The 13,530-nt window shown below is 28.6% G+C and overlaps 2 protein-coding genes across 2 annotated transcripts; one reads left to right on the forward strand and one right to left on the reverse strand.

Moving 5' to 3' along the window:
- Window positions 1–140: 140 nt before the first annotated feature.
- Window positions 141–4,848, forward strand: LOTGIDRAFT_205108 (hypothetical protein). The gene is made up of 9 exons (XM_009048772.1): window positions 141–342; window positions 597–676; window positions 933–1,049; window positions 1,245–1,291; window positions 1,448–1,525; window positions 1,702–1,757; window positions 2,042–2,126; window positions 2,319–2,492; window positions 2,776–4,848. The coding sequence occupies exons 1-9, from the start codon at window positions 248–250 to the stop codon at window positions 2,923–2,925; spliced, it is 882 nt and encodes a 293-aa protein (XP_009047020.1). The 5' UTR covers window positions 141–247; the 3' UTR covers window positions 2,926–4,848.
- Window positions 4,849–6,112: 1,264 nt separating this feature from the next.
- LOTGIDRAFT_82054 (hypothetical protein) lies at window positions 6,113–12,412 on the reverse strand (the record flags this gene model as incomplete). Its single annotated transcript, XM_009048773.1, has 13 exons — window positions 6,113–6,169; window positions 6,603–6,666; window positions 6,852–6,938; window positions 7,110–7,186; window positions 7,504–7,653; window positions 8,034–8,132; window positions 8,436–8,564; window positions 10,416–10,586; window positions 10,851–10,957; window positions 11,108–11,204; window positions 11,407–11,530; window positions 11,824–12,034; window positions 12,262–12,412. Coding segments are annotated over 13 exons (1,524 nt in total), but the record flags the coding sequence as incomplete, so codon positions are not given.
- Between the last annotated feature and the right edge of the window lie 1,118 nt (window positions 12,413–13,530).

Here is a 13,530-nt window from a genome sequence, read left to right on the forward strand (position 1 = left end):
AATTCCAGTCATGAAATCGGACGTAGGCTATTCATGACCGTGATTACCTCTAAGCGTTAATGTATAAAGGGAGATAACACTGTATATAAATGTTAATGTTTGTAGAGGTCGCTAGTTTAGTGGGAGGAAAGGAAGTGACGATTTATCATCAGAACACAAATGTTTATCATGTCATCAAATAATACATAATAATCCAAAATTAGAGCAATTTCTCATATAAATATTGTAGTTGAATAAGCCAAACAAAATGGCAGATAATGAACAGAGAGGTGTTAAACTTGTTCAAGAGGCTGAAGCTAAGTTGAAGTCGTCAAAAGGATTCTTTACGTCTTTACTTGGAGGGTAAGTCTGAGACGGAATAACCCCCCCCCCCCCCCCTTTCATCTTCTAATTTACAGCTTTATTCCTGTGAAAGATTGAATGAATAATAATAGATCGGACTGGCTCTCACTACATTTAGTCAAGTAGAGGTGGTTGAATTTGTATAGACTGTAGCACTGTGTGGAAAAGTTACTCATTTTATTAGTCATAGATTTTTTTAGATTGAAATATTGGTATTCTAATCAGGAATCATGTAGCTATTTTTCTTTTTACAGTGGATCGAGTAAAACCGAAGATGCAGCAGAGTTGTATGTTAAAGCAGCAAATGCATTCAAAATGGCAAAGAAATGGGCAGGTAGGCACCTAATGTAAATCATTTGGAATTAGGGTAGAAATTTTTCTTTTATTATTATTAATCATAATGTGCGCCATTTTTTGATGCTCTTGAGTAAATCATGACAAATTCTGTCATTCTTTAATATAAAGCAACTCCCCCAGACATACAAAATCATTACCATTCTTGGACTCAGATAGTTTTATAACTATCAAAGTTAGTATTTGATATTGCTTTCCATATTATCTTGATACCAGAACAATGTTTGATATTTCAGCGGCTGGAGAAGCTTTTATGCAAGCTGGTAGATTACAATTACAACTGTCAAGTAAACATGAAGCTGCCACACATTTTGTAGATGCTGGAAATTGTTATAGAAAAGGAGATCCAAATGGTAGGCCTATATACATACATTCTTTCATAACAGTAATAAAAGAATTGTTTCATGTACAAGTATACAGAGAAATAATTTTGAAATGAAATGTTCTAAGGATTTTAAGTGATATCAAAGAGTCAGTTCACAATATTATCTAATGTTCAGTTGGTAATTAAGATTACTTAACATGTCCGCTGATATTTTTTATTACAGAGGCTGTCAAATGTTTACATAGTGCAATAGAAATCTACACAGACATGGTAAGGTTAAATTCCCTTAATATCTTTCTATGTTACAAATAATCTGATTTCTTATGGGCAATTGTGTACCATATTTAAATGATTTCATTATGATTTTGTATACTGTATCTGTTCCAATATCAGAATCATCTAATGTGTTATTTATTGTTTTTACAGGGCAGGTTTACTATAGCAGCTAAACATCATATTACTATAGCTGAGATTTATGAAAATGAATTAGCAGATATGGAAAAAGTATGACTTCTATCTTTATGTATAAATGCTCTATCAAAAATCAAAATCAAAAGTATCACCCAATTTTAAACTTGCATACTTGACCATCTGGAGCACTGTGGATAAACTAACTTTCAAATGTTAATAATTGGTATATTATAAACTATAAAAATGATCTATATATCTATATTTTGTAGGCTATAGCTAATTATGAAAAGGCTGGTGATTACTATAAAGGTGAAGAATCTAATAGGTAAGATAGTTTCATTAACATGATTTGTATGGAAGAAAAATCTTTACTAAAATAGAATTACTATAATAGGACATAACGGATTGAAGTTTATCTAATGTAACAATCCTTTTGAAGTACATCGTACTTAAATGACCATTACAGATACTACTTGGTAATATTACCTGGATAAAATGCTTGAATTGTCAAAATGCCATCTTTCTGAAAGTAATCAATATCTTTTAAGACTAGAGAATGACCACCAGTGGATTTCACCAATATTAACTTTCTATTTTTTCTTATTTTAGTTCAGCTAATAAATGTTTATTGAAAGTGGCCCAGTTCTCAGCTCAGTTAGAAAATTATGAAAAGGCTATTGAAATTTATGAACAGGTGAGGAAGTATTCAAACAGTCGTTAATTCAATGTCTTTAAATGCACATGAGTTTAAAGTATGGTTGAGTATTTGAAGTTGTCTGAGTAAGCTTATAGTTTGATATGAAATTTTGATTGAAGGATCCTGGGATTCAAGTGCATGTAATAATTTGACTATATATCTAATGGTTATTATTTTGTTACATTATAGGTTGCAATATCAGCTATGGATAATACATTATTAAAATACAGTGCTAAAGATTATTTTTTCCGAGCTTCTGTATGTCATATGTGTGTAGATATTGTAAATGCTGAACTAGCAGTACCTAAGTATGAAGAAATGTTCCCAGCTTTTTCTGATGCTAGAGAATGTAAATTAGTCAAGGTAAGCAATATGGTTGATTATTATTAAGATACATTTATCTTTATTCAGCATATTTTTCTTGGATTACCATTTATTGATATTGTCATACTTGATATGTGAGATAAATTACAATGACTTTATGTGCTGTTTTATTTTTTTTATTTATAATTTTTTCAGCATGTAAAATCAAACAATGACACCTGTGTTTGTCATAAATTGTTTATTGGCAATTGGCAAATATTCTGTAATGGTTATATTGTTTGCTATCTTAAAGCATGAGACATATTTTGTATTACTATTTCAGACATTAATTAATGCATGTAAAGAAGAAGATGTAGATGCATTTACTGATGCTTTAAAAGAATATGACAGTATTTCTAGATTAGATCAATGGTTTACCACTATGTTATTACGTGTCAAGAAAACATTGAATGCTGAAGGAGATTTGTGTTAATTTATAAGACATTTTATAATTCTCTATATCAAGGGACACCTGTTTAACCTAGTCCCAGTTCTTCTCAATACTTCCTTACTTAACTTAGTACTTTGTATAGTTCAGGACTATATGATATAGTTACAAAAAACAAACCAAGGTGTTTATGTTTCACTATTTTTGTCTGCTTAAAATCAATTTTGACAATTTTTTACCCAATGAAACCCAGAAAAAAGTAAAATTATGTACTATGCTCTATTTCGAATGTTAGCTTTATCTTGCATTCCAACCATTACATTGTGTGTTTGTCCAAGCAAAATTTCAATTCCAATAACTTCTCAATCTTGCAGTCTGATTGTCTCATAAGCATTGGATGTTTTTTTTTTACTACAATTTACAATTATTGATATTTATTTATGAATATATTATTAATTATTGTTGTAAATTTCTGTAAAATCATTTTAACATAATAACTTCTATTATTAACATTATGATATATAATCCTATCTTTAGAAATAGTTAATAGTTCTACATCATCTTATAATTATTATTACATGTAATATAGTAGAGAGATCAGATGTGAACCAAAACTTTAAAATATCATTGATAAATGATATACAGCTCCAATTAACATAAATGTATTTGCAATTATAACTCTGCATTACAAATAGTGAAAATTATGTGGATGAAGGGCTCAACTTTATGCTGATAGAAAATATTCCCTAGAATATTCCTTATGTATTAATCCTGACTTATCCATGACAGATTAATTTGAAAAATTCTGAATTCCTTAGTTTAGATTTCATTTCCTTTATAATATATTGGATATAGAAATAGTAATAGTTTCCCTATTTCATTGTTAGTTCTTATTGAATCAAGATGTTTTCTTCTATGTTTGGAAGACTAATTCAGGGTCACAGTAGAGCACTATTTGTTTAGAAAATTTGATGATATCTAGAGAAAACCATGTTAAATACTTGTCTTAGTGTAGAGATCTTATTCTAGTTGACTATTGTGGGTAAGGTAGTATGTATTGTTTATGGACAGGGTGTGAAAAAACAATCAAATAGATGCTACATTAGCATGTTTTATTTGTTAATATACTGTATAATCTTATTGTTGTGTTTTTGTATATATAATTTTCTATGGCTGAATACTGGGCACTATGTTTTACAGAAGTTTCTTTAAATGTAATCATTAAATAAATGGACTGAGGTTTGCTTTATCTAAATAACTTCGGATGAGGAGATGAATTTTAAGCAATCAAATCAACCATTTTTATTAGAGATAGGTTGCCTTTACTCATACAACCCTAATACACTGTACAAGGTTTACATGCTACAGTAAAAGTAGTATTGATATAGGCATCCTTCTTCAGAATTGCTGTCATTCTGCAGTAACTGTTGAGGATAAAAAACAGTTGCATGGTATTCTCTCATAACATGGGCATTAACTCTTTTACTCTAATATGCAATTTCCAAGTCTTTTCAACCAATAATTATTGTTACATCTTTTGTTGGTCTAACGCAAGCAGTAGTTTCCAGTATTTAGACTGTAGAGTTAAAGATTTCTAATGAATTATCACTATAAATTCTTATATAATCTTGATGTATTTGATACTTGTAGAAAGGTTGTTATTCATCATTATGTAGATTATTACAGTTACTCCACTCATTGTAGTTTTTTTTATATGTCTACTGTGGATGAATATCAAAATTGCAAAGTATTTATCTGATTTGGAATATGGTTTGCCAGATTGATGAGATTGCACCTATTTGTACAGGATAGAAGCTTATGTCTTTCATCTGTAAAATGAGTTAAACAGATTTTTTGAGTGAATTTGAATACCAGCTTTGATAGTCTTCAAATAACTTTGCGTTGATAAAAATATAAATTTCTGACAGTTAATATTTAAACTTCCCTCCAATAAATTATTTTATTAAGGCAAAGTACTATTTGATACTAATATTCCATTTCTAAAACAAATGGGTTAAGACAATATAGTTTGCATTCGATAAGATTTAAAATTGGTTGGTGGATTGATGAGATTTCACTGTGACTTGAAATATTCTTTTTCAAAAAAGTCATCTAGGTTTAGTATTTTATTTTTCCACTAGTTAAGTCCAACATTGATACAAATTCCAATGAAAGATAACCTTTATAATATTGAAAACTTCAACAATGTTCCCATTATAAATTACAGTGTTCCACATCAACAGATTCTAATGTTCTACAATCTTGAATAAAATAACATTGCACCATATATAACAACAATTTCAAGTCCACCTACACTCAGTTGTAACTTATTCCTATATATCATTCATAACTGAGATTATAGAATCTAATATAATTTGAACAGGAATGCTCTGCTAAATAACATGATTTAGAGTCACAAGAAGCTTTAAAAATTGCATATATTATAAGTTAAATGAGAAGTATTCAATGATTCAATCACTAGCAAATGTTTTGGCTAATCTGCGGATTCAAAATTAATTTTCTTTCTCGGTTGTTAGACTAATATACATTAGATGAAGCAGCATGAAAGTTAAGTTGTTCCATTAAAATATCATATCTATTGTTGACTGAGTTTTTTACTGGATGTGCATGTCTAAAATCCCACTTATATATACACATTTACAATGAAAATAATATTAAAATATAAATCTTATTTACAATAATAACATTTACATCAGCAAAATAAACAACTATTTAGAAGATTGAGTTAATAAATATAATGTATCAATAAGCAGTAAATTAGTACTATAAAGTTACATATTTAAACTGGGTCAAATCTCACAACAATGCACAAACAGTGTTGATATATATATAGACTGTTGTTCTAGTAATGTGATACGAGTTTGAAATTTACTCAGGGGGAAATTTGCTGTTAAAACGCATCTTAACCTATGATTACTAATTTAAACATTACTTTTGAATCGTTTCAGCTGCACATATTAAACACACAACACCGAAGAATTATTGCAAAATAAGCCACAGTCTGAAGATAATTTGACCACAGTTACAGCCAGACATGTTTTCTGTCGGACATGACAGTTTATTTATCTCCACACAAAACAAGTTGAAATTTTCACAATAAAACCACAAAACCCCCTTAAACAGAACCACTTATATCACAGTAACAGAGAAGAAAGAGAAGGGAGATAACTCATCTATCACCAGGTGGTTGTGGTTGAAAATGTGAGGCATCATGAACTTCTGGTTGATATGTCAATAAAACAATCATTACCCAAACATGTAACAAACCCTGCAATAAATATAGTTGATGGATAAAGATAAAAAGTCAAAATCTCTCTTCTCCTTTCACTTTTAAAATAATGAGGCTAATTTTCACACATGTACAATACAATATAGTTGATATAATTTGTAGGCATTTAAAAATAACAAAACAGTGTAATACTTGTTAAACTAGTAGTGACACTGGCTGAAATAGATCTGTTGTCTAAAGATCACAGTGTCAAACTCCTAGAAACAACGTGTATCACAATCTGGAAAACAAATAACTGTCTACAACCTGTATATTAGCTTTAATATTTTCATAATTCAATAAAAGAAAAGTGTGCTCTTAACAATCTGAAGACAACTTACAACTGAATGAGTACAGAAGATTCTTTTTAAAACTCATAATCAGTTGTATGTAAAACTCTACTAATATATCTCAATTAAAGAAATTAACTTACCATGTATAAAATAACAAACACTCTGGCAATTGGATATCTTCTTAAAAATATTCCTAAACGGATACTGAAATATAAAGACCAAACATTCTTATTGATAATAACAACTGGTGAAGCAACACGATATGTCTGAGAAGTCTATTGAATGAATTTTTTATTGTTTAAAAACTTATTTACTACTAACTAATTACAATCCCCCATAAAACATTTGAAATATAGGGCAGTGGTATTCTGTTAGAAATAGTCACATACCTAAATCTATCAATACCATTAGCAGCTCTCTTCATTCTTCTAGTAACTTCAGTGTCATTAGCAGCTTCTTTCATAAAGGTTGGTACTCTCTGACGAACTAGTGAGGAAATCAAATTGATATATTACAATACAAAATTATTCTTATAATACAATTCAATAGATATTTGAAAGCTTGAAAAAGAATTATTCAGTTCTTATTATGAGATAAGTCTGTATGCAGATATTCTATTTTCTATAATATAATAAATTGTAAGGGACCTACCATCATCATCATCTGCTATATGAACATGAGCTGGTGCAGATCTTGCTGATAGCTGAACATCACGATATTGTTGCTAAAATAAACAAGTATATCACATGATTGATAACTCACAATACAATGCCAAATGAACCGTGCTGTTACTTTTTTGCTTTCATAACATTATTCAATTTTACATGAAAAATGGAGCATAGTAGATCTTAAGAACCTAAACGATTGGAGAAATGCCATCTACAGTTGAATATAATGTGTATCAACTGATAAGGTAATCAGAGATAATAAAAACATTTTTGATAGTAAATATATAATTTAATATCTTGCAGGAATAATGTAGAAACTTCATTCTAGATTAAAAACTGGTAAACATGTTAAACTGGTTGTAACATAACTTACCTCTAATCTCTCTAGTTGTAATGCCAATGAATTTTTCTCTGTACTTAATGATTCTAACATTGTTTGTTTCTGTATTAAACTTTCTGTTAAAGCTCGGACACGAGATTCTAGTTCTGTTTCTGATACACTACTTAAACTTTTAGTCATCAACTGAAATGTGTAAATAAAACACTTAGTTACCTGTGTATATTTTTTATGCACATTTTAGCATGTTTCTCCAATCTTCACATGATCGTATAAACTAAATGCCATTTATAAAGACTATATTTAAAGGCAACATAAAGTAAAAGAAACTGGCTTGTCGACACAGGTCCTCCGTTATCATACTTCTTTCAAGGAAGTCTCAACTCTTAATGCCTTCCTGATAAAAACAATTATTTCACGGAAAGCTTTATCATAAATAACTATAGGAGCACTGATCATTATCAGAGTCAATATTAGCAAACACGAAACTTATTGGCAAAACATCATTAAATTTATCCATGAATTAATGTAGGAATCTTCTAAAAATGAATCAAATAAAGGCCTACCTGATTTCTCAGTTTATCTATTTCAGATTCTCTAGCTGATAGCTGAGATTGAAATGATGTTTTCTGTTTATTTATTTCATCTATAGCATATTGTAATTCCTGAAAAGAATCAAAAAAAATAATCTGTAGACTGTTGTTAGGAGATAGTTGTCTCATAAAATCATGTTTACTCATGGTAAAGTCAGTAAAACCAAGATTCATGTCTGATGAAGAGCCACGTTGTAATATTGTGGTCTAGAAATATCAAGTCTGTATTGAGTGTAGTCTTGTCTTAAAGATACCTAGCCAGCGCAGTTGCCAGGGTCTGAATAAAGACTTTGGTCAGTAATTCTCAACAAACATCAATCAATTCTTAACAGTTTAATAAAGCCTGTAAATTGGGAGATATATATCAATACTAACCTGTTTTTGTTTTAATAATTCCTGTTCACTATCTTCTCTACGTCTCTTTTCTTCTGATAAATTATCTTCTAGAGACTGGATCTGTTCTGAGGCTGTATCACTCTCTTGTTGTAGCTGCCCTTCTAAATCCTACCATAGAAAATACAGACTATATAATCATTTCATAGAAAATACAGACTATATAATCATTTCATAGATAATACAGACTATATAATCAATACATAGAAAATACAGACTATATAATTATTCCATAGAAAATACAGACTATATAATCATTTCATAGAAAATACAAACTATATAATCATTTCATAGAAAATACAGACTATGAATTAGTTCATAGAAAATACAGACTATATAATCATTTCATATAAAATACAGACTATATAATCATTTCATAGAAAATACAGACTATATAATCATTTCATAGATAATACAGACTATATAATCATTTCATAGAAAATACAGACTATATAATCATTTCATAGAAAATACAGACTATATAATCATTTCATAGAAAATACAGACTATATAATTATTCCATAGAAAATACAGACTATATAATCATTTCATAGAAAATACAGACTATATAATCATTTCATAGAAAATACATACTATATAATCATTTCATAGAAAATACAGACTATGTAATTATTTCATAGAAAATACAGACTATATAATCATTTCATATAAAATACAGACTATATAATCATTTCATAGAAAATACAGACTATATAATCATTTCATAGAAAATATAGGCTATATAATCATACCATAGAAAATACAGACTATATAATCATTTCATAGAAAATACAGACTATATAATCATTTCATAGAAAATACAGACTATATAATCATTTCATAGAAAATACAGACTATATAATCATTTCATAGAAAATACAGGCTATATAATCATACCATAGAAAATACAGACTATATAATCATTTCATAGAAAATACAGACTATATAATCATTTCATAGAAAATACAGACTATATAATCATTTCATAGAAAATACAGACTATATAATCATTTCATAGAAAATACAGACTATATAATCATTTCATAGAAAATACAGACTATATAATCATTTCATAGAAAATACAGACTATATAATCATTTCATAGAAAATACAGACTATATAATCATTTCATAGAAAATACAGACTATATAATCATTTCATAGAAAATACAGACTATATAATCATTTCATAGAAAATACAGACTATATAATCATTTCATAGATAATACAGACTATATAATCATTACATAGAAAATACAGACTATATAATTATTCCATAGAAAATACAGACTATATAATCATTTCATAGAAAATACAGACTATATAATCATTTCATAGAAAATACAGACTATGAAATTATTTCATAGAAAATACAGACTATATAATCATTTCATAGAAAATACAGACTATATAATTATTCCATAGAAAATACAGACTATATAATTATTCCATAGAAAATACAGACCATATAATCATTTCATAGAAAATACAGACTATATTATCATTTCATAGAAAATACAGACTATGTAATCATTTCATAGATAATACAGACTATATAATCATTTCATAGAAAATACAGACTATGTAATTATTCCATAGAAAATACAGACTATATAATCATTTCATAGAAAATACAGACTATATAATCATGTCATAGATATTATACTTTTAAATACAATAACTAAAATTTTTATTGGACTCTTCCATGATCTGACACTTTGTATAAATATACATATTTCAAAATCATACTGTTTAAATAGTGCTCAATAAATTATTTGTAGAGTGATATAGAAAATCTACTACAAAATCTATTTACAAAATATGAGATTTTCATTAAAAACATAATCAGTTTTTTCATCAGTAAATTCACCGGTAGATGAATTCCATCTGTTTGAATCATCCTCAAATATTTCTCATTCTAGGATCATTGTTTACAAAAGTTATGAAAAAGCATACAACAGACCTGTAGTTCTACTTTATAATTCTCTATCAACATTTTACTCTGTTGTAATTCTTCTTTTAACATATCTCTTTCTTGTTTAATAGAATCAAACTCTATAGATGATATACCACTACCTTCTCCTATACCACTAGCTCCTCCTTCACGTAAACTAGATATTAATCTATCTTTAGACTGAAATATACATTATATTAATATCATCAACAAGCTCCACTAGTGACACCAAACTCATTCTAGATTTGACATGTTCATGCTAAGTTATTGTTGTAATATCTCACTGAAGAAACTATTTTCTATTTAGTTACACATTATTAAAACTCATTTTTAGACACTAGAAATTCTTTATATATGGTATCATAAACGTTTTTGTACATATAAGTAATGTATTGTTTTAATGCAGGACTGTTGATTTGACCATATTTTAAAGATGTAAATTACCTGTAGAATTCTTGAAGCTTTATCTTTATAATCTGTTAATTCTAGTCTACTTGTTTCTAAGTTTAATTTCATTAATTTTAACTGATTATTTACTTCTAGTGTCTTATCTGAAACAATGTACAAATATTTAGGAAGATGAAAGGGGATATAATATTCTAATTATCAGTTATTCCAACTACTTTAGACTAAAAAAATTACATCTCGTTTCCCAGCAATTAAGTAAAACCATTACAAAGTGTCAGATATTCTAAACATACTTTTTTCTTCAGCTGCCCTTCTTTCTGCCTGTGTTAATGCATCTGCCAATGCTTTTTGTTCTTGTTCTAATTTACTCTGTCTATCTGTAGCTTCTTGCTGTGAAAATAAAATTTGGATGTTAGTAACCTATTTACAGTAGTGGCGGATCTTCATCCCATCATATCTTACTTGGAGCAAGTATGTTTCTATCCTTTTTAAAAATAAACAATGAGTGGAGTAAACCAGTCTGGCTTTAAATTTCATTTTTTTTAATTTCATGCTATTCAGTCAATATTATAATTGTACAAGAAATTCCAACCTGAGACTGTTTATATGCTTCTTGTTCTCTTTTTAAAGCTGCTTCTACTTCAATTAACTTTTCTTTCAGTGAGTCTAGAGCCTGACTGTGCATACCACTAGAATCTGTATGATCTTGTAATATTCTACCAAAAACAAATTAATACCAACATTATAATGTATCATAATTAAGTAAACATATAGAGGTCAAATATTCTTGGAGCTTGAATACATATATGGTTTGGATAACAAAATCTAAGCTAACATTATAAGGATATTTCTGGAGATAAAACACTTTATGGTTTATACCACCAGAAATATAAAACAGCACAGGGGACAGAATATCCTTTCAGGCCATTTACTCTAACTCAAACCTTTAGTAAACAAGAAATAAATTGAGCAGAATCTTACACACGATGAGCATGTTGTTGAAACTAACCTTGTTCTCTGCAATTGTAATTCATCTATTTGTTGTTTTAAATTAGTAACAGAGTTATCTCCTTCCTCTAATCTAACACGTAAAATAGCTAACTGAGAATCTTTAGCTGTTAGAGCTTCAGATAAATCATTCTCTCTAGCACGTAACTCTCTAATTATCTGATCATTCTGAGATGCTGAAGAATGGATTTGTTTCTTTGTATTTTCAAGTTCTTGAAAAGAGGAGAATATATTAACTATTATAATTATTCAAAAAATAAATACATACAACATTCTAAGATTAAAAGTTAATATATAATGCAATAGAGTATCTTTATGTGTTATTGCACATGAGGCCATTTCTATGTTAGCTTGATTTTCACAAAATAACAACTCTTTGTTTATTTTTATCTATATTCTTTGTTTTAAATTCTGAATACGATTCTATTATGTTACCCACCTTTCTGAGAATCTTTAGATCTGGCTAGTAATGAAGCCATTTCAGTATTAAGAGAAGAAACTTCATTGCGTAACAGTCTATTCTCTAGTTCTAATGATGAGATATGTTGAGTAGATTCTGTATGATTATTATCTGATTCCTGACTACTATGAACACTAACAGCTGGACTCTCATGTAAAGCATCAGCTAAAACATCTATATCTGGTGAATCATGTGAACCTGTTGGACTTTCTTGACGTGAATCTGTAGCTGCAATTAAAATTTAATTTACACTTTCAAGAACACTCAACACTCTTACAACAATGATACTGAATTATTTTACTTCCAAGACAAAACATGGCGCATAAAGCATAGTTTTGACTGCAATATAAATGCCTACAATCAATTATACTGATAGGCCTATATTTTTCAGACATATTTCATTAAAGAATTCAAGTTGGTTTTGAATCAGTACATCACACAATATCATGAGCTATAATCATTGAAAAAAAAAAAATTAACCAAATAAACATATTCATAACCTGACATTATCCTAAAACAACAAGTTATAAAAAACTGTGAGATATTAACGAAAGACTAACCTGTTGTAACTGATACTGGTATAGAAGTAGTAACTGGAGTGGGAACATCAAGAGATTTTAATGATTTACCAATAGAAGATGTACTAGATTGTCGTGAATGTTGTTGACTTCCTGTTGGTGTTTTTCTTTTATTACTCTCTACTGGATCTTTACTGTTTAAAAACTCAAATAATGCTTCATCAGAGTCTTTCTTCTTTAGCTGAAATATAAAGCATAAAATAATCTAAATAATTTTTACATGTAAGCACCAGTTTATTTCCTTATGTATGAACATCAATAGATTAGAAATTAAATCCTATGTTATTGGCTTATACACATGTAGCCCTGCAGTATAGAACTCTTATTAAAACAACATAAAACTTAAAGGTAAGTTTACCTCCTCTTTAGATTTTGATAGACCTGGAGATTTAGTTTCTGATTTAGAAGATTTAACATCTGTTTTAGGTTTAGGAGTAGATTGACGAATTGGTGAACTAATGAGCGAGGAAGCAGGATCTCTACTAGTACGAAGTTCGTGTAATCTGGATGGTACACTTTGTGATGAAGTTATGAATGGTGAAGGATTCTCAGAGTCAATTTTTTCATTTGTTCCACCTGAAATATAAATATTACATAATAAAACATCAAACCACTTATATGAATGAAATAGTTGCCCTCTTTGCCTCTGAGCTTTCTATTTTATATATTT

This window comes from Lottia gigantea (assembly GCF_000327385.1).
Source record: "Lottia gigantea unplaced genomic scaffold LOTGIsca_128, whole genome shotgun sequence".
Classification (NCBI taxonomy): domain Eukaryota; kingdom Metazoa; phylum Mollusca; class Gastropoda; family Lottiidae; genus Lottia; species Lottia gigantea.

Bases quoted from the DNA above. Each gene is read 5' to 3' on its own strand.
- LOTGIDRAFT_205108 (XM_009048772.1), top strand. From the start codon at position 248: ATGGCAGATAATGAACAGAGAGGTGTTAAACTTGTTCAAGAGGCTGAA. The intron at 677-932 runs GTAGGCACCTAA...TTGATATTTCAG, and splicing joins AATGGCAAAGAAATGGGCAG to CGGCTGGAGAAGCTTTTATG. The intron at 1,758-2,041 runs GTAAGATAGTTT...TTCTTATTTTAG, and splicing joins AAAGGTGAAGAATCTAATAG to TTCAGCTAATAAATGTTTAT.